The following is a 21,822-nucleotide window of genomic DNA, read 5'->3' as shown; positions in this document are numbered from 1 at the left end:
CTCTTTGGAGAAGTGTCTGTTCATGTCTTCTGCCCATTTCTTCACTGGGTTGTTTGTTTTTCGGGCGTGTAGTTTGGTGAGTTCCTTATAGATTCTGGATATTAACCCTTTATCTGATATGTCATTTGCAACTATCTTTTCCCATTCCGTTGGTTGCCTATTAATTTTGTGGGTTGTTTCCTTGGCTCTGCAGAAGCTTTTAATCTTGATGAGGTCCCCAGGCAAAGGAAACAACCCACAAAACTAATAGGCAACCAACGGAATGGGAAAAGATAGTTGCAAACGACATATCAGATAAAGGGTTGATATCCAGAATCTATAAGGAACTCACCAAACTCCACACCCGAAAAACAAACAACCCAGTGAAGAAATGGGCAGAAGATATGAACAGACTCTTCTTCACTTTTCTGCTGTAATTCCTGGGAAGGGATGCTTTTATGGGTGTACGTGTGTGTGGGCTATTGGTTGGGAGTGGATGCCTGAGTGGGGATTTGCAATGAGCAAAGGCTGCTACTAAAGTCGCTAACAGGCACTTTTTTCAGTCTTTATTCAGCATTTACAGCTAGCCTAATCAGTGTGAGGCATCGCTCAGGAGCTGAGAATCCTGCAATAAATATGACTCACATTCACGCCCCGTTTCACAGGGGGAGGAAGCGAGGGACTAGACAAAAATTCTCCGTTACCGCGAAACCTACGGAACAAGGTTTTCCTTTTCCGCGCTAGTGCGCAAGCGCCACGCCCTGGCGCTGTCCAGCTCTTCCGGCGCGATGCGAGCAACGCGGAATCCAATGGGCATGCTGCGTCAGGGCTGCGCATGCGCGACGCAGGCTCGCCCGGAAGTCCAAGACTAGGTGCTGAGCGCGGATCCGCGGAGATGAAGTAAGGCCTCCGCTTACCTTTGGGAAGTAGGGGCCAACCGCGGGAGGTGGCCCACCAGGGCTGGGGTGGTAGAGCGTCTGCCGGGCCGAGGGGCTGGAGAGGCGCGGAGACTGAAAAACTAGCTCCCTAGTTTTGCTCTTCCCTGCCTCTGGCCAGGCCGCACTTAACGTCCGCCTGTCTCTGCAGCCCTTTAACTAAAGTGAAGCTGATCAACGAGCTGAATGAGCGTGAGGTCCAGCTTGGGGTGGCGGATAAGGTGTCCTGGCACTCCGAGTACAAGGACAGCGCCTGGATCTTCCTGGGTGAGGTCCACATCTTTCTCCCGCACTGCTCGTCATTCTGTCCTGGCCTGCTTTCTAATATTTCAGCATTCCCGTCCTTCATTCCTCCCAGCATTCATTACACCTTTTTCCTTCTGCTATCTGCTCCTTAAATCCTTTTTTCGTATCTCCATCTCCCAACTAGCATTTCTAGTTGCTCTCTCTGCTGAATCAGTGCCCACGATAGTTACCCTTTGCCATTCACTATGGTAAGAGTCTTGCCACTTGGTTGGTTTGTCAGAGATGGTTGTTACCATTACCATGTTCCCCCTCCCATTACAGTGTTCCCCCTCCCTTTAGACAGATGAGTAAACTGAGGTGCAGAGAACTTAACGGACTTAATTAAGGTCACACAGCTAGTACGTGGAACAACCAGAACTATGGGATTCTAGAACTCATGGTCTTAGCCACTATCCTGTATTACTGCTAGCCCATCTTTCCCCTTCCCTCAGCATTAGTTTTCCTCATCTAATTAGCTCCTGCTTTTTGTTCATGGCCAGATTATCATCTCTGTATTCACTTTGTGTCAAATCCAGTAATTTGACAGTTTGTTCAAAGGGGTTATTTCATCAGATACTGTGCTAAGCACTTTATATCCATTGTTTTATTTAATTCTTACAACAGTTCTGTGAGGCAAGTACTAATATTCCCATTTTAAAGATGAAGGAACGATTTGCAGAGGAATTTCTTTCCTATGGAATGCTCAACAGTTGTCTTAATAATCCTTAGTCTATGTGAGGTGGGGTTAAAATTTTCTAAGTTAAACTGATTTTGGGTCTTAGTTGTTAATTTGTGGGTAAAAGAACAGGTCAGTTCAAGGTATGTTTGTGGAAGCAGAGTTTTATGTTGGAAACTATCTGCTTTGTCCATAAGCTTTTGGGTGTGAGGAGTATTTATTTGATTAGTGCTGACATGGAACTTTTCACTCAAAGTTAGTCACTCCTTTTCCTGCCCTACTGCTGCACCCTATATACACTTCTGTTGTATTATCATACTGTGAGTTCTTTTTTTTTTTTTTTTAAGGCTTATTTATTTTCGAGGGAGAGGGAGACAGAGGATCTGAAGTATGCTCTGTGCTGACAGCAGAGAGGCTGATGCAGGGCTCAAACTCACCAACTGTGAGATCATGACCTGAGCCGCAGTTGGATGCCTAACCGACTGAGCCATGCAGGTGCCCCAGACTGAATTCTTTGAGGGCAGCCCTGTGGCTTACTCTTCTTTGCACCCCCAGTGCTGGGCCCAGTCCATGGTATATAATATACACTTGGTAAATGTTTGTGCAACTGAAATGGTTTTTTCTTCTAGGAGGGCTTCCTTACGAACTGACCGAAGGGGACATCATTTGTGTGTTCTCACAGTAAGTCCTTTTTTATTTCCTGCCTTCTGGGTCATCAGAGTGTGCTACTATAATGCATTTTGTGGCATCATAAAATCCATTTAATTCTAGGCTGATTGGCCTCCCTGCATGGGGACGTCTGGAGCTTCTGCTTTGGCCTAGATCAGCCCTAGCACATGGTTACAGAACTCTCCCAATATGGAAAATCCAAAAAGTTGTATAATTTAGGAGGCTGTCTTGGGGATTCTGGTCTATTTTTATTGCTCTTTCATTGAGGCTTGTTCAGCCTCGGTCTACACCTGAACAGACTGGAACTCACAAGAAGCCACTGTGTTGAGCTCCTTGGACTCCTACAAAATAAGGGTAACCCGTGATCACAGGGCTCTTCTTGTGCACACCTGTGTGGTGTTGTAGGATTAGGGCAAAGCATAGAGAAATGGGGAAAAAAGCAAAAGGTTTAAGCAGCAGTGTTTTCTTTTGTTTTGTTTCTAGATGGGCATAAGGTTAGTGAGCAGAGCCAGTCTCTTTATCCAGAAGCTGAGAATTATAGGCTGGTGAGGAACAAGAATGAAGAGGTGGACCATATACTCTTCATTCTGCTATGAGATGAAAGCAGCAGTACTGGGGTGAGAGAGCGTTTTGGCAGCTCACACTGGTAGTGACAGCTGGTAGGAGAGGGACTGGGCACAATCCAGAATGACACAGAGTGGTTAGACAGCCTACAGGGCTAGAGATGCCCTGAGGGCAGAGGACTGTTCAGAGAAGTTGCATGTACAGGCAGAGAACAGTGGCAAAAGGGTTTGGGGAAGCAAACACAGCTAGCACATCATTGCAGAGACATTGCCATGGCAGTAGATGGTTGGACCATCCTATAGTTGGGACAGAGGGCCATGGGAAGGAAATTGGGCCGTACACATGAGAAGAAGGCCATGGTTGAGGGCAGCCCGCACTGGCAGAGTGCCCTGAGAGAGACAGAGCCTGCTTCCTCCAACTTCTGGGCAGCTGGAAGTTCACAGCAGGTGCAGCCTATATTTCCACCCCTTATGATACCTCTGCCTGGTCCAGCCTTCCACTTAGGGCTGTTCTTGTCTTATTTGCATTGAGTGATGATCAGCTAGTGTGTTTGTTTATTCCAATTTTCTATTCTGTCTACACATGTTGCTGTCCATTAAGATTGCCATTGCCATTGATAACAGTGGTTTTCAAAAAATGTTTTGTTTTCTGATTATCAAGATAATGTATAATCATTATAGAACATTTGGCAAAAAGGAAAAGCATAAAGAAGAAAATCGAATGTACTTTGAGGAAAAATTTAAAATTTTGGTGTATTTTATCTTTTTTTAATGTTGGACATTATTTCTAATATTTTGCTATTATAAATTGTATTGCAGTATACATGGTAGTATATACATCTTTGTATGGATTCCTGATAGCTTCTGTAGTGAAATTACTGCATCAATATGTTAGCATTTTTAAGGTGTTTTATAAATATAGTCAGATTTCTCTCTGAAAAGGTTGTATCAATTTCTACTCTCACTAGAATGCCCATTTTTCTGAATCCTAATCAGCTGTGGTAATTTAAAAAATATTTGTTGTGTAGCTTCTCATTATTGTTTTATTTTGCCTTTGTTTAATCATCATTGAGGTTGAACTTCTTTTCATAGATTTACACTCCACTGTTATTTTTTAAGTATTCATATCCCCTGCTTGTTTTTTTTGTGTTGGTATGTTCCTCATTTTCTTAGTGATTTTACAAAAGCTCTTAATGGATATTAACTCTTTGTTATAACATTTTGTCACGTATTGAGTTACTGTGGGTTTATTTTACTTAATTTGATGTGTTATACTACATTGCCATCATTATTATATCTTGATGCTCGAATTGTACCAGTGTAGTCTATAGGAGTCCGTTTAAACAAGTTCCTGTATTTTTTCTTTTACTTTTTATGGTGAAATAATCTCAGGCTTAAAATAGGAAAGTTATAAAGTAGTATAAGGAATACCTATTTCCCTTTTGCTTAAATATTAACATTTTACCACATTTGCTTTGTCATTATTTCTCCCTGTGTTTACCTATTATTTTTTTCTGAATCATTTGAGCATCAGTTACAGACATAATGCCCATTTATCCCTAAATTCTTCAATGTGTATTTCCCCCAAAACAAGGGCATTCTCTTGTTTAACCTCAGTATGGTGATCAATTCAGGAAGTTAACACTGATACAATATTATTATCTAATCCATAGGCTTTATTTAGCTTCACCAGTTGTCTGCTAAGGTTCTTTATAGAATTAGGAAAAACAGTTGCTTTCTGGTCCTCTGTCTGTGGTATAAATTGTAAATATTTTCCCTTAATTTGTCATTTGTCTTTTTACTTTGTTGTGATTTTTTTTGACATGCAGAATTTAAAAAAAAATTCATGTATTTAAATTATCATGTGGTAAAATTGACTTTTTAGGGGGTGTGCAGTCCTGTGAGCTTTACTGTGTATATAGATGTGTAGTCACCCCCACAATTAGGATAAAGAGCAATTCCATCACCCAAAAACTCCTTTGTGCTGTCCCTTTATAGTCTCATGCTCTAGTGTTTTATATGATCAAATTTATCCGTCTTTTATTTTTTATTCTGGAGTTTGAGTCATAATTAGATAATATTTTTCCCCACCCACTTATCTGTATTCTCTTCTAGTACTTATATAGTTTCAGTTTTATGCATTGAAGTCTGATCCATTTAGGGTATTTCTGAGTGTGTGAGGTATAGATCCAATTTCATGTTTTTTTCATTGGCTATTCAGTTATCCCCGCATTTATAAAAAAGTCCATATTTTTCCCAGCAAATTAAGATGTCACCCTTACTGTATTACTAATTTTTCCATATATACTTGAGTCTCTTTATTGGCTTTCTTTTTTAAAATATTTTTTTACAAAGTTTACTTATTTTGTGTGTGTGTGAGAGAGAGAGAATGAGAGAACGCGTGCATAAGCAGGGGAGGGTCAGAGAGGGAGAGAGAGAATCCCAGGCAGGCTTCCCACTGAGCAGGGCTTGATCTCCTGACCCACCTGAGACCCTAACCCTAACCCAAATCAAGAGTCATATGCTTAACTGACTGAGGGACCCAGGCACCCCTCTTTATTGGCTCTCTGTTCTCTTCTGTTGGTCTGTCTGACTGTTCATGTGCCAGTACCACACTAATTAATCATAGAATTTTTCAGTGTGTTTAATATCTGGGAGAGTTACTCCCACTCCTTGTTATTTTTTGAAGTTTTTCCATCTATTCTTACATGTTCATTTTTCCATGAGAACTTTAGAATCAACTCCACCAGCTAAATAAAACACAGCTTGTACTAATTTTATTTAAGTATTAACTTGGGGAAGATGTTGCTGTCTTTATGATGTTGAGTCTTTCTATCCAAAAAGGGATGTTTTGGGGGTGCCTGGGTGGCTCAGTCAGTTAAGCGTCTGACTTCGGCTCAGGTCATGATCTCATGGTTCGTGGGTTCGAGCCCCGCATCAGGCTCTGTGCTGACAGCTAGCTCAGAGCCTGGAGCCTGCTTCAGATTCTGTATCTCCCTCTCTCTCTGACCCTCCCCTGCTCACGCTGTCTCTCTTTCTCTCTCAGAAATAAATAAAACATTAAAAAAAAAAACAGGGATGTCTTCATATTTGTTCAAATCTATGTGTATCTTTCAGTTTTAAAAAGTTTTCTTTATATAGACTTTGTGCATTGCTTGTTAAGTTAATAACCTTAACTTTATTTATTTTATAAAATAAAATTTATTTATTTTATAAATATTTTATAAAATAAAATTTATTTTATTTATTTTATAAAATATAAAATAAGTATTTTATCTTTTTTGTTGCTGTTACAAATGGGATTTCTCTTTGATTATATCTTCTGATTATTGTTTGTATGTAAGAGAGTGATTTATTTTTTTAGCTTTGTATCCTATTACCTTACTGAATTGTTGCACTGTTTTTATCATTGATATCCTTGGGTTTTCTATACATACTATCCTATATAATCTTCAAACAGAGGTAGCGTTACTACTTCTTTTTCATTTTTTACACGTTTTCTCCTGTGTAATTGCATTGGCCAATACCTACAGTATTAAATAGTGTTTAATAGTTCCTGACCTCAGTTGAATTGGCCCAGGTACAGGTTTCCTCTGCTAGCTGGAGGTAGAGTGTTCTGTGAAAGCTTCCTAAGCTGAAATGGTGTAAAGTGGAGAATCAATTACCATTTCACAAAGGCAAAAATCTTCCTCAGATTTCTTTCAGTTAGTGAAAACAGGTACTAATATAGGTCTTTTGTAAAAGCAAAGTGGCATAAAGTGAACATTGAAGTAGCCTGTATATTCTGTTAGGTAAAGATGCTAGATACCTGGCTGGGATGTATGTATGTGATTGTGTTACTAAGTATCAATCAATTGCTATCTTTAAAATAAGTTTATTTATTTTTTTGAGAGAGAGAGAGAACATGAGCTGGAGAGGGGCAGGGGGGCAGGGGATCAGAAGAGGGCTCTGTGTTGACAGCAGAGAGCCTGATGCGGGGCTCAAACTCATGAATCGTGAGATCATGACCTGAGTCGAAGTCAGACCCTTAACCGACTGAGCCACCCAGGTGCCCAATTCTTACTATATATTTATGACTTTAGTTTTTAATTTAGGAATCTTTAATTTATCTGGAATTTAACTTTGTACAGGAATAGGTATAATTTTCTATTTTCTATTTAATTAGATTTTGTTTTTATCTGTATTAATTCCCATCTGCTTTCTTTAGGTTTGTTTTCTTTTATATTCATTCTGTCTTTTTAACAGTAAAACTCTTTAAGGTTACAGATTTTTCTGAGTATGGTTTTTGCCCCATCCTGTATGTTTTGGTATATATTCTCGTTTTTTAAAAAAGTTTTAAAGTAAAACTCTTTTTTAAGGTTACAGATTTTTCCGACTATAGTTTTTGCCCCAAAAACTATAAACTGTAAGTTTTAGTATATATTCTTCTCGTTTTTTTTTTAAAGTAGTCTGCCATTGATTTCTTTTTCTTCATTATATTTCACTTTCTCTTTCGTACAGTTGTTAGCTAGGAGAGTAGGTTTCAAGTTTTAGTTAGTAGGGAATAATACTTATTCATTTTGAGAGACAGAGAAAGACAGAGCATGCATGAAAGAGGGGCAGAGAGAGAGGGGGAGACATAGAATCTAAAGCAGGCTCCAGGCTCTGAGCTGTCAGCACAGAGCCTGATGCGGGGCTCAAACTCATGGACTGCGAGATAATGACCTGAGCTGAAGCTGGACACTTAAGTAACTGAGCCACCCAGGTGCTTCCCCCCCGCCATTGTTTTTAATGTTTATTTTTGAGAGAGGGAGACAGAGCCTGAGTGGGGGAGGGGCAGAGAGAGAGAGACAGACAGAGACAGACAGACAGACAGAATCTGAAGCAGACTCATGCTCTAAGCTACCTGCACAGAGCCTGATGGCGGGGCTTGAACTCATGCACTGCTAGATCATGACCCGAGCTGAAGTCAGGTGCTTAACTGACTGAGCCACTCAGGCTCCCGTAGGGTATTTTTTTAATTTAAAATATTATTTCCAGCTGTATAATGCTGTGATTGGAGAACATAATCTGTTCGGTTTTTGGAGGTTATAGTCAATTTTAGACTTTTTAGAAGAAATTGTCCTCTTTTTGTAAGATTTAAATGTGTCTATATATCCACTACTTTGACATTAATATTTAACAATATAATTGTTATAGTTATATTTATTTGTATTTGTTATGTAATTTTATATTGAGATTAATTCCTCTGACCTTATTTTTGTCAACATTATGTTATAAACCTAAAGTGGTGTGTTAAAATCTCTTTTGTTACTAGTTTCTCTTTGTATTTCTAATAGTTTTCTTAATTAAAATTTTTGATTTGTAAATTTATGCATAAAGTTTTATGATCTATCTTTAATATATTAGGATCTTTCTCAGTGTAAAAGAGCTCTCTTAGTCCCATTTAAATATTTTTTGGCCTTGAATTCATCTTCAGTCTTAATATTACCACCCATTTTTTAATTGAGTATTCGTGCTATATCCTTGTCTAATTTTTATTTTTAACCTTTCTGTGTCATCTTGTTCTAGATATGTTTCCTGTACAGACTTTATTATTTGAATTTTGTTTTGTCATTCAGTCTGAAAGATTTTGCATTTTAAATCAATAGTGTCTTACTCTTTTATAAAATAAATAGATATGGGGAGATTGTTAACATTAATCTGGTGCGGGACAAGAAGACTGGGAAATCCAAAGGATTCTGTTTCCTCTGCTATGAAGACCAGAGGAGCACAATTCTCGCTGTTGACAATTTTAATGGGATCAAGGTGAGTGTGTTCACTAAGCAGGATTTGGCTGGACTTTTCCTGTATCTAGGGGTTTGGTTTAATTTCCCACCTGATTGCCATGGGTTCAAGGGAAGTACTGGTCAGCTGGGTGTGTGAGACTGTTGCAGAGGTGTAGGGACCTACTGACCAGGAAATGATCCCAGGGAATAATTTCATTGGCTTATGACCCTACTAACACTTGTTTCTTTTCCTCATGTTCATCTTCCCAGAAGCATAGGTACCATGCACCACTCCCCCAAACCAAGCCTCTTGTTTCTCATCTTTCCATCCTCACACCCCACTCTCATCTCTGATCTATTGGGCAAGAGAGAGACTAGCAAATATTGGTTTTCCATGCTATCCTCTGTCAGGGGATTTGGAGCTCTGTCATGGCTTCATGCTCTGAGACATAGCTTTGTATGTCTGTCATATGTCTCCAGTCACTTAGCATTACCAGGCCCTGGAAATTCTCTAGTTAAAATGACAAATTCTACAAAAATAACCATTCTTTAGTTTTTTCTCCTCTGTTCCCTCTCAGTTCACCCTTGGGCTGAGAGAAAGTGATGGGACAAGTCAGGTTTATCTATGCTCCACCCAGTTCCTATGCTTATTTAGCCATTGGATGAATATTGTCATAGTTGCGGATGACTTTTGACTTGGAGAATTTGTCACTGATTGCACCAGTATGGAGCAATTGGAGACTATAGCACAGGAAGGAACAAGGTTCTAGGCTTGATTTTTAAGAGTCAGAAGTCAAATGGAGTCACCATAAAAGGGAGGTTTTCAAAAATGTTGTGAGAAGGGGGATAGGATAGATGACAGAAGCTACTCAGACTTAAAGGTAAGAATAAAAATCTGCTCTTATGTGGGAACAATAAAAGCCAGACTTTTCAAATTTTGGATGGTTTTGCCTATAGTCTGTATCTGCCCGAATATTTTTAAGTGAGGGGTTAATTTTTTTTGTTCACCCAGAGAATTGTGACTGATAGCAAAAATATCACTGCGAGCCAGTTGTTCCAGTATGGTGGGGTTTGAGCAAGATATGAGGGCTTAAGAAAAAAGATTCCTTCCCCCTTTTCATCTCTTCGTCTGCCTTGGCCTCATCCTAATTGCTGTATCAAGAAAACAGCTGTAGCATTGTGCTTGATTTCAGGAATTCTTTCTAGGCCACGGTATATTTTACTGTAAATTCATGTTACAGATTGAGGGTAATTGATCATGCATGTGAATTCTCAGTTTCCCCTGCTGCTTGTGCTTTGGACAGTACCACTCAGGCTTTTTTCACTTAATGCAAATGTAGAACATGAAGGTTATTGTGTGGCACACTGGGGTAAACTGCTGAGGCTGCCTAGTATGACTGCCTCAGGGACTCCAGCTGCACCTGGCCCCACCTGGCTTCCCCAAGTGGTGAGCAAGTTTTTATCTGGGTATATGTACTGTAACACACCAGTTGGGCAGGTCTGCTTTAGAGATTTCCCCAGAAACAGAGTTAGCAGGAAGGTGAAGGGTGTGGTTCAAACCATGGCTTTCTGCAGCTGGGTTCAAATAGTTTGATAGGAAGGCCATCTTTGCTGAAGCATTGCCTGTCTGTCTTAGATCAAAGGAAGAACTATCCGAGTGGATCATGTGTCTAACTATCGGGCTCCTAAGGACTCAGAAGAAATGGATGATATGACCAAAGAACTCCAGGAGAAGGGCTGTGGGGCTTACACCCCCTCAGTGAGTTCATCTGAGGGTTCTGAAGATGACAAACCCACAAAAAAACACAAAAAAGGTAAAGCGTTAAGACCCGAGAGAAGATTCTGGGTAGTGTGTTTATTCTTCCTAGTGTTCACTGAGAGTTGATAATCAGTTCTTAAGTGTGAAGAAGAAAGGTGTTTGGGGAACCTTACTTTAATTGGGAAAGGAGAGGTATCAGTGGAAGACTAATATTATGGGTTGAGTTCTGTCTCCTAAAATTCATATGTTAAAGTTCTAATCCCCAAGTACCTCAGAATGTGACTGTATTTGGAGTTAGGGTCTTTAGAAAGGTAGTTAAGGATGAGAACTACCTTATACAGCAACTTGACGTATCAAGGGTGACAGACATCCAACTTGGCTTCTCAGAGACACTTTTCTGGAAGTATAGATTATGACTGCTTCACACTGCTGCCAATGATGCTTTCCTATTGCATACCCTCCCTCTCCTGCATCTTCCTTTCCTTATTGGTTGCGCCCCTCTTTTCCTCCAGACAAAAAGGAAAAAAAGAGAAGAAAGAAAGAAAAAGAGAAGACTGACCGGGAGGTACAGGCAGAGCAGCCAGCCTCCTCTTCATCACCCAGAAGCAAGGTGGTAAAGGAAAAGGATGACCCTGGCTCTAAAAAGCACAGCAGCAAGAACTCAGAGAGGGGTCAGAAGTCAGAGTCCAGAGAGGTGCGGAGGCACCATCCCAGCTCTCCTGAGGTCAGGACCATCTGCCGCAGTGGAGCAGAAGACAGAGAGAGGGAGCCGAAGAAGGAGAAGCCTAAGCATGAACATAGGTCCTCAACCAGAAGGGAAGAAAGAGAAGAAAAGAACAGGGATAGAGATAGGTGTCGAAGCTCAGACACACATTCTGGCCGGCACAATGGGCGTTCTGAGGGGCGTAGTCAGAGAAGTAGAAGTAGGAGCCGAGATAAGTCCCACAGGCATAAAAGGGCCCGGCACTCCTGGGACCGAGAGTCCTCTAACCCCAGTGACCGCAGGCATCACTGAAGTTGCAGCTTGTGACTCTCTGGTAGAATTGCAAATGAACTAGGCCTTTAAAATGCAGTCATATTCAGTTATGCTTTTACTATTACTATAAGTAAAATCTCTGAGGCTGAATTCTTTTAATCCCTTGAGTATTAGAGTCCTAGAGAGTTGTAGTTTTAACAGCCAAATATCCTGGATTTTAAAGTGAAATCCATTGTTCCTGGGAATATCTTTGGTACCTACTGGAGGAGGTATCCTAAATTTGGTTTCATAAACATGGCCCTTGAATTTATGACCCCAGTCTATGATGAAATTGCCAGGAAAGGGTTAGGCAATTCCAGAATTCTGGTCTTTGTGCTAGATGTTTAGGTGACCTTTCCAGTTGGCAGGTATACCCATAGAAAGAGAAGTGTGGTTTCGCTAGGTTTGGACAGCTTGATGTGAATGTGATAGTGATTCCTAACACCAGCCTCCTCCCTCTGCACCCCATCCTCCTTTAAAAAAAATTTTTATAAACGTCTTTTTTTTGTGTGTGTTTTGTTTTTTGGTTGATGTGTCTCCACATTTTTTCCCTTGCTATTTATCTATGTATGTATGTATGTATTTACTTATTTATATCGAGGTGAAATTCACATAACATGAAATTAACCATTTTAAGGGGATAATTCAGTGGCATTTGGTACACAGTGTTGTAAAACCACCACCACTGTCTAGTCCTAAAACATTTGCATCACTCCAAAATGAAACCCTGTTCCCATTAAGCAGTTACTCTCCATTCCCTTCTCCTCATCCCTGTCAACTACCAGTCTGCATTCCATTTCTGTGGAATACCTATTTTGGACATTTCATATAAGTGGAATTGTACAATATGTAACCTTTTGTGTCTGTTGTCTTTCACTTAGTATGTTTTTGAGGTTCATCTATGTTGTAGCATGGATCAGTACTTTGTTTCTTTTGATGGCTGAATAACATCCCTATTGTATGGATATACCACGTTTTGTTACCCATTCATCAGTGGATAGGCATTTAGGTTTCTACCTCTTGGCTAGCCAGCTCTTTTTTCACATTTCAGACATACCAGGCTACTTGTGGGCCTAGTTTCCTTTTTTTTTTTTTTTAATGTTTTTTATTTATTTCTGAGAGAGAGACAGCGTGAGCAGGGGAGGGTCAGAGAGAGAGAGGGAGACACAGAATCCGAAACAGGCTCCAGACTCCGAGCTAGCTGTTAGCACAGAGCCCGATGCGGGGCTCGAACCCACGAACCGGGAGATCATGTCCCGAGCGGAAGTCAGAGGCTCAACCGACTGAGCCACCCAGGTGTCCCGCCTAGTTTCCTTTTTAATTAGCTGTTCTTGCTGAGATGGGAACACTGTCAGCTCCATTGCATATCCATCTGGTCTCCTTGGCAGTTTTTTCTCATCTTGAGAATCTTGCTCTTTTATCAATCAGTCCTTTATGAGTTTGGTAGGAATTAGTTCCTATCAGGACTTTAATATCCCTGCTGAACTATTAAAACTGAATTTCTGACCCTGTAAAACAGAGGAATACATTTTTAATACTGAGCACATTTAGTTTACCTGGTATGTTATTTTGGGTCCAAGATTAGATGCGCAAGAGATTTTTTAGGGGAACATGCCCATGAAAGAAAATGGAGAAGGAGGTGGCATGAGTCTGGGAAAGCAGTCAGACCCTGATAGAGGTCTAACCTCTGGAGAAGAGGGGAGGAAAGAAGGAAGATTGAGTAGGAAAAGGCTTACACTGCTGTGGCATTCTGAGAATGTTTCAGCAAGACCAATAGTGAGTTCTTGAGCCAAAGTTGCCTGTCAGGAGTTCCTGTTGGATCAGCTTTGGCAAGCAGGAGTCCTTGCTGTTGGACCTCTGTTGGCCCTTGTGGTCACTTTGCTTATGTGTCCATTATGCCCATGTTGTGTTAGCCATTGACAAAGGCCAGTGCACCTGGGTGAGTCCTTTTGTGTGCTTGGAAGTTCAGTGCCTCTTCCATGCTGGATGCTCTGATGGATGTTAATGTGTGATACAGAAATATTCACACTTTGCCTATCCCCACATGTCAGTCCACAGCATTTACACCAGACCTTGTCTCTAATCTTCAGCCCTTTCCCTTCCAGTCTCCCAACTAGATGGCCAGGCCATTGGCCACTGCCTAGGAGTCAGTATATATGCAATAAATATTCTCTATTTAGGCCACTTCTTTTACACCAAGTCAAGTGCACTGCTTGAGGCTCTGTCCATTGTAAAATTTTTCTTTCTCTACCCCTAAATGTGGCTGTAATGCAGAAACATTCGTCTTCATTTTATACCCACATACTGAGCTGACCCACCATGCTCAAGCTGTTTTCTGCACCAGCTGGTCATCCGGGAACCCCCATTTTGCTATAGGCGCAAAGATACGGGGGCTACCATTCTCTGCATCTTTTAGGTTTTTAATAGTAGCACTGATCTACTCTGTCTCCCCTGAGATGTATTATTATTTTATGTATTGGTTAGGGTTCTGCCAGGGAAACAACCAGTAGGATATATGTATCCTGCTGTAAGCCAATTCCTAATGAGAAAGCATACAGGCATCCCTTGTCTTATTGTACTTTGCTTAATTGTGCTTTACAGATAACTCTTTTACAAATTAAGGGTCTGTGGCAACCCTGTGTCAAAGAAGTCTTGGTGTCATTTTCCCCACAGCATTTGCTTACTTCGTGCCTCTGTCAAATTTTGGTAATTACCAGATTTCAAACTTTTTCATTATTATTACATTTGTTATGGTGATCTGTGACCAGTGGTTATGACTCACTGAAAGCTCAGATGATGGTTAGCATTTTTTAGCAATAAAGTGGTTTTAAATTAAGGTATGTACATTGTTTTTTATGCATAATATGCTATTTATTGCACACTTAATAGACTACAGTATAGTGTAAATATAAGTTTTATATGCACTGGGAAGCAAAAAGATACATGTAACTTGGTGGTGTTCTGATACTCACTTTATTGTGGTCTGGACCTGAACCCTTGGTAGCTCTGAGAGGTGTGTGTGTTGGAGGGAGGTCAAGGAATTGAATTATGCAGTTGTTGGGGCTGGCTAGGCAAGTCTGAAAGTTGTAGGGCAGGAAATTTAAGTCTAAAATTTATCAGGTTGGAAATGCTTGGGCAGGAGCTGACACTGCAGTCCACAGGCAGAATCTCTTCAGGGAAATCTCAGTTTTGCTTTTAAGTTCTTCAACTGATTGGATAAGGCCCACCCTGATATTTGAGGATAATCTCCTCTACTTAAAATCAACTGTATATGTTAATCACACGTATAAAATACTTTCACTGCAACGCTTAGATTGATGTTCGATTAGTTGACTGACTAGCCTCCCACAGCCTGAGCCAAGTTGGCACAGAAAAGTAACCATCCCAATTTATTCTTGTCCATCATGGAAAGGAGCAATTTCAGGGGTTTCCACTTGACTTTCTTCACTGTGACAGCTCTTATCCATTAGGCCCAGGACCCAGGTGGGGATTACTCTCAAGCAGCAGCTTGGTTCCAATTACACATTTGAGGAGTGGGAAATGACCACTAGGTAGGTCTGCAAGTCCCCTGTGAGTCCTGTTTTAGGCCAGGCCTTCAGTTATTATTCAGCCCTGAAACGCCCAGTCTAACAGGGCCGTGATCATGCTTCAGGTCTCTAGGTACCAATATCAACTTTAATCTTGAATCCAGTATTCCTCGAATGTTTGGCTATTCTTTCCCCAGTGTTCATACACTGAAGCAAGTGGCCATGGGTCCCTTTAAGGGAAGTACGGGGGGGATATTCGTCCTTGTCCTTCCTTCTAGGGACCAAGCTATGTCTTCAGGGAAACAGCTGAAGTCTGTAAACTGAGCAAGGAATTCAGAGTTTTTATTGGGGAAACCTCTGTCAAACCCCTGCTCCTCCACTATTGTCTTTCAGTTTATAGATCTTGATACCCTTGTTGGCTGTCCATCTGTATTATTCCTAGGGACACCATAAGTCCATCTACCATCTCTACAACTCCCTGTGGGTAAGGCTCCTTTGGCTGTCCCTCAGGCCTAGTGGTTTGTTTCAGTATTTGCAACCTTCTGGCTTCTGGAAGGTAGCACCTCTACCTGGTTGCTATTACTTGAGGGCCTCAGCTCTGTGATGGTCTCTCCCTGGGCTGTAGAGGAAGTTGCCTCTGAACTTAGTGATGCTGGTGCCCCTTTTACCAGTGCCTTCCTGATGGCTTTGGTAACTGAGGTGTTCTCTGCACCTCCCCGCCCCCATCCCGTGGAACATTACCCTCTCATGGGGTTTTTTGACCTCCTGTGATCTATCCCCTGTAGCAAGTCCACTTCTCTCTGCCTTTTAATTCCTTCTTTTGCCATTTGTCAGGACAGCTAGGGCATTTAGACTTTGTTTGGTGGTAGCCATCACTTTCTCCAGGCCTCTAAGAGCTACCTTAGTCAAGACTTTGTATCTCCAGTGGGTCCTTGTCAGGGGATTAAATCTGTCTTCTGAGAATGTGCTGTCAAATCAATGAATTTTTGCTTTTCTGCCCCTCTCAATATAGCACCCTCAAAATCCAAATTCAGTGCTTCCTTGGCTCCTGTCAGTACCTGTGAGCTAATTCTTGTAACTCTTTGGTGTTATCTTTATTAGGCGCAGGACTAACCTAGCCAGGTTATGCTGGGATTTATTCCTAGTTTTCAGTTTAGGAACCAGGAGAGGGGCTGAACATAGCTCCTCAGAAGGGGACATGAGTTGCCTGGAGGGAGCAGGCTCTACCGCATCTTCTAGCGCAGGGAAAATGCTAGCTCTCATTGGGAAAGAGTGGTCCCTTCTGCAAGTTAAAGTCTGGTTGGGGGTGTCTGCAGAGCCAATACCCTGTGGAGTGTCTGGCTAGATGTTCCCACTCCATGTCTCAGGGTCCCAGGATTTTCCAACCACATGGAGTCATGTGGCACTGACTTAAGCAGAGCAGACCTGCTGCATATTAAATATTGAGTATTTAATATCCCTTGAGTTCTGCCACTCCATTATGTTCTCCCTTGGTCTGCTTCTCCAGTGTAGAAGAAAAAGACTTCTTTGTAAGCTCCACAGAAAGTCTCTGGCTCTCACACTTAATCTTAGCTACTTATTAACTGTCATCCATTTCTCATTACCTGCTGAAGGGCATCAGTACAACTTAACAGTATTCAGCCATTTCCACTGTCTCTGTAGGCCTTACTCCTCTCATATATTTCAAAGTCTGAATCACCACAGACTTGTTTACCCGCCAATGACTGATGCAGTCCCGGAACCCCACCTTATCACAGCCTGTTTTCTTGGACCACCAGTGGCACCATTTGTGCTAGTTTGAGTTCTCTAGAAGCAGATGCCAATATGGGATTAGGCATATAAGAGATTTACTAGGGAAAACATCTGTGAAGGAAAATGAGTGGGGGCCAGAGGAGCCCAGGAGAGCTGTTGGACAGCCTAGATGCAGGAGAGAGGGAAGGAAAGAGGGGTGGTAGGTAGGAAAGATCTTGGACTATATGGTGCAATTCTAAGACCATCTTGGCAAAACAAGTGTGTTGGGAGAGGCAGTCCACTGTGGGTTGTGAGCCTCCTTGCACATTCTTGGTGAAGGTTTTTCAAGCAATGCTCATTGGGTCTCCCTAATACCAAGCCACTTGTGCAGGTCAAGGTGACCACAATGTGACTTACCATTGAACTGGTTGATTCCCAGGGGAGGGGCACTGGTTTGTTTTGGGGCCTTGACCTTGGGTTCCTTAGCTGTGATGCAACCCACTGCATGAGTAGTGTCCCATCTGAGCCCATTACATTGTCCTGCAGGACTTGGGATGGGAGCTGGCAAAGCTTTGCTGATACTCATGCTGATGCTGTTTGCTGTGCTGTAATAAACTGTCTTGTTTTAACCCATTAAGTCTCCCTGTCTACTTTCTACACCTGTGAAGTAGTGTCAGAGCCACTCCTTGCTATCCTTTGTCAGGCTGGAGTTCTTACCTGGCAGCATCCCTGACCCCAAGTCACCTGTTAAAGGAGTCCTGTGTCTCACAGGAATGGCCTGTCTTAATATCTCTGCCACATTCAGTCATTGGCAGCAGTCTGTGGGAAGTTTGGCCTTGGTGAACATGCAGGGATAATGGATTTCAGCTACTACAGCACTGGATTTCAGAGCTCAGCAGCTGTGGCCATTTGTCAGTTATGTTCCCTGTAGTCAGAAATCTGAGAGGCACGTATACACCCTGCTAGCAATTGGTGTTAGTTGATCTTTGGGAACAGTGAATGTTTACTTGTTCCTTTCATGGATTCACTTCACAAAAGACAGTTGGAATTCTCTGGTGGACAAATTTCCAGTGATCTCCAGGCTAAACAGCCACATTGAATGAAGTGCTCATTAAGAATGTTTTGTTTGGTTTTGGTTTTTGGTTTTTGCTATATCATTATTTCTTTCATGCGGCCTAATTAACACCCTAGTTTGTCAGTCCCTTTTTGCTTCCTCTAACCTTTTGGGCCATGTGCCTGATAAGTATCTTTCTCAGCAATTTATGAATTCAGGTGAATCCTAAAATGGAAATAATCTTTATCTGGCACAGGACATACCTTCTGTAAACATGTTCTGAAGTTCTTTGAAAGGAATAACCTGGTCGTTGTCTAAGTGGTATTTGAGTGAACTATAAAGTACTCTATGCTGTGCTGTTAGGACCAAAGAATAAAGTTAAACGTTTCCTGATGTCTTTTATCTGAAAATGTCAACTTAGAAGACATATTTTGGGTGTAATTATTTGCAGTAGGATTTAACCTAGCATTTCTTTCTTTACTAAATAAGTGGCTCCTGATTTCTGCAAGTGTTACTGGAAATTGCGTCACAAAATAGATAAGAGCAGGTCATATTTTTCAATAGGAAATAATTTATAATTACATTTGCAATAAGCATTTGGTAGTCTATAAGTTAAGTATGACCAATAGTATGTCATCAAAGATACATTGGTCCCTAGACAAATCATTAAAAATACTGATCTTATGTGTTATGTCCTATAAAGGAGCAAAGCTGTGTGACATATGTTAATTAAATTACTCGAGTGTATGTGTATCACACAAATATATGGCTGTTGTAATTTTATATTTAAGGCCAGTGTACTCTCTACAATGAACTTCAGTAAAAAATTTGAATACCTTTTGCCAGATTAGTGTTTAGAACAGTACCTTGGGGATGATTGGAGGTGACCTAGCCTTTTTAAAGAAGCCTTTTAAAAAAGTCTCAGCTGATGTTTTCTTTTTTTTCATGCCTCACAAGAAATTGAGGTATTAGATGTCATTCCATTTGGTTTAGGATAGGGTTAGAAATGACTTAAGAAGTGATGGTGATTATGATGATGTTTCTTCAAGAGAAAGGCATTTATTAGCAAGTAGCTAATAACAGCAAAAAACCCTCATGATTATTAAATCTCTAACTTCTTCAGATTATTTATTAGTATGCCATATGATTGCCAAATTGTAAAGTATGCTCTGTGGTTGTTATCAGAGTACACATCTTATTTTGCAAGCTGATTTTTTTTCAAATGTATACTTCTATTTATGTTATCACTCTCCTTGTCATTTTCAGTGTCTGTATGGCATTCTTTCTGTTAATACACTGCACCATTTCCCCAACTTGGATTGTTTTGATTTTTCATCATAATCAATAGTACTGTTATGAACATTTTTATACAGAGTCCTTTTAAAATTTTTCCTTCTGTATTCCCTTGGACCACATTCCCCAAGGTGGAGTTATCATATCCAGAAGTATAGACAGAACAATCACTTGTCTTACTTATTGTTAGATTGCTTTTCAGAAAGATCAAATTTGTGTAACCATCAGCACTGTAGAGTGTAAATGTAATTTTTCCCCTACATTCTGGACAACACTGGCTTTTATCATTTTATTCCTTGTTTCTTCTCCAGAAGGTAGATTGTAGTACCTTCAGTTTACTCTAATTGCATTTTCTTTGATTGCAAGTGAGGCAGTGCATTTTTACTTTTGGTACTTTCATATATTTCTTTATATTTAGATGGTTCCATCTCCAAGGACTGTAGCTACTAGCTTGAGCATTTTTAATGTATTTTGGTCAGCAGGCTTTGAGCCACTAAGGTAGGCAATTTCCTCCCACTGTGGTGCTCACTTTTTGACATTTAGCATTGACATTCATTTGACAAAAACCATTGTTTAAAATGAGGACTGACTCTATTTGAAGCTACAAATGCAACCATAGAAACTGACCAAGTCACCGGCTCCAGGAAATGGTATCTGTCAAATAGCATGCTTGCGTTCTCTGTCTCTCCTTCCGTTCTCCCCTCCCTCCATCTCTTCCTCTCTGTTTTCTGCCTTTTTGAGGGAAGGTATTCAATTTTGAGGGAAGCCATAGAGTATTTCAGGAAGGACACTCAATCCAGTGGTAAATGAGATTACTTCTAGAGAGGAGAACCAGCTAGCATCTGGGAGAGGAGAGGTGAAGAGGCTTACATTTCACCACAGCATTTGTACTTTTAAATTTCAAACTGGATTTATATTACTTATTAATAAAAACAAGTTAAACCCATATGTAAGATCAGTATTTGTCATTATTGTGAACCTTTAAAAAATGACTTTAAAACGTAGGCTGCTGCATGTGGTGAATTTCAGTATGTAAGGGCAGGAATGAGTGAACAGATAAAGGCAGCCAAATTTGGGAATAGGTGATATTTGGGCAGAACTGCCTGCCATTTTATTTGCAAAAGTTCAGTTCACATTTATGGACTATCAGTATAGCATCAAGGAAATTTACTTGCCTAGAAATATTTCCCTGGGGAGTTTTGGATAAGGTTGATAACTTCCTCTGACCTAACTTTTTGGATAAAGCCGGGCTATGAGAATGACTAGCGGAGTGATCATCTTCCTGTTTATTGAGTGGATAGAGGGAGGCCAGAGTGGTGGTTTCAGTACCAGACTGGTGTTTCTGTCTTGTGGAAGCAGTTTTTAGCCAAGCACTGTATTTGAGGCCAGTTGGCAGGCATAGGCTCTGATTTGCTCTTTGTGATGCCTTGACTTTGGCATTCTAGAAGGGGCCTATCTTTTGTCCATCAATTGAGTTTTGGTAAGTACAGGAGCACAGATATGACTGGAAAGCTCCTTCTGGCCACATTGGTGGTTCATGTGTCTTGAAGGGGCCAAGAAGATGCCTGGAGGCTTCAGAGCCCCTCTGAGGAGTCATATACTGGTGTTTGAGGATAGACTTTGAAAATGAACTTTCAGAGAGGCGCCTGGGTGGCTCAGTCGATTGGGTGTACGACTTCAGCTCAGGTCATGATTTCACAGTTTGTGGGTTTGAGCCCGGCATCGTGCTGACAGCTTGGAGCCTGGAGCCTGCTCCAGATTCTGTGTCTCCCTCTCTCTCTGCCCCTCTCCTGCTCATACTCTGTCTCTCTCTCGAAAATAAACTAACATTAAAAAATTTTAAAAAACTTTCAGGGAATTCTTCAACCTAATCTGAATTCGGCTACTGCCCATGAGGCCATGTACTAACTAGTAAGGGCACTATCCAGTAAGGGAGCTACTAGCACCACATGGCTATTTAAATTGAAATGAAGTGAAACATTCAGTTGTTCAATAATACTAGTGACTAAATAGCCAGGGGCTAGTAGCTAGTATACTAGAATGAATTGAATACTATACTAGAATTAGATCATTCAGGCATGGGGGCATTGTATGCAGCTCTGTGACCACAGGTTAAAGCCTTCCTGATACTTTCCAGGCCTATCTGATCCTACCTGTCCTTTGAGGATTGCCTCAATTCCAGTTCTTCCAGGAAACTTACCCTGACCACTCCAGCTCACAACCATGACTCCCTTCTTTGAACTCCTAAAGCACACGAAATACATGATGACTCACTCTTAGCGATGCCACACTTTCACTTTTAAGTTAGTCTTATCTTGCCAGCAAAGGCTTGAGGGGCCTCAAGAGCAGAGACTGAATCCCACACTGCCTGGCAGATACATCCCTATGGGAGGCACAGTCCCTCTTTTCATGCCAAAATGCCTATCAGAAGCATTTTCAACCCCTTCTTTTTTCCAGCTGCCTTTTTGTACATTCTTTGCTCTTATTTGTTTATAAGAATTTAAGAATCAGTGTGTAGTACACAATGTCATGTTTCAAAAACCATTTATTTTTTGAGGAAGGCCAGTGCCCTTATTGATGTTAGGTGTA

At 41.0% G+C, this 21,822-nt stretch overlaps 1 protein-coding gene across 1 annotated transcript; it reads left to right on the top strand.

Annotated features, from left to right (window-relative positions):
- The first annotated feature begins 814 nt into the window (after nucleotides 1-814).
- RBMX2 (RNA binding motif protein X-linked 2) lies at nucleotides 815-12,127 on the top strand. The gene is made up of 6 exons (XM_039250791.1): nucleotides 815-879; nucleotides 1,066-1,181; nucleotides 2,505-2,556; nucleotides 8,765-8,894; nucleotides 10,491-10,668; nucleotides 11,126-12,127. Exons 1-6 carry the CDS (start codon nucleotides 815-817, stop codon nucleotides 11,626-11,628), a joined length of 1,044 nt encoding a protein of 347 aa, XP_039106722.1. The 3' UTR covers nucleotides 11,629-12,127.
- The last annotated feature ends 9,695 nt before the right edge of the window (nucleotides 12,128-21,822 follow it).

Source organism: Hyaena hyaena, unplaced genomic scaffold (genome assembly GCF_003009895.1).
Source record: "Hyaena hyaena isolate Hyena2069 unplaced genomic scaffold, ASM300989v1 scaffold_383, whole genome shotgun sequence".
Taxonomy (NCBI): Eukaryota; Metazoa; Chordata; class Mammalia; order Carnivora; family Hyaenidae; genus Hyaena; species Hyaena hyaena.
Note: the sequence above shows the minus strand (reverse complement) of the source record. Positions and strands in the feature narration are given on the sequence as shown.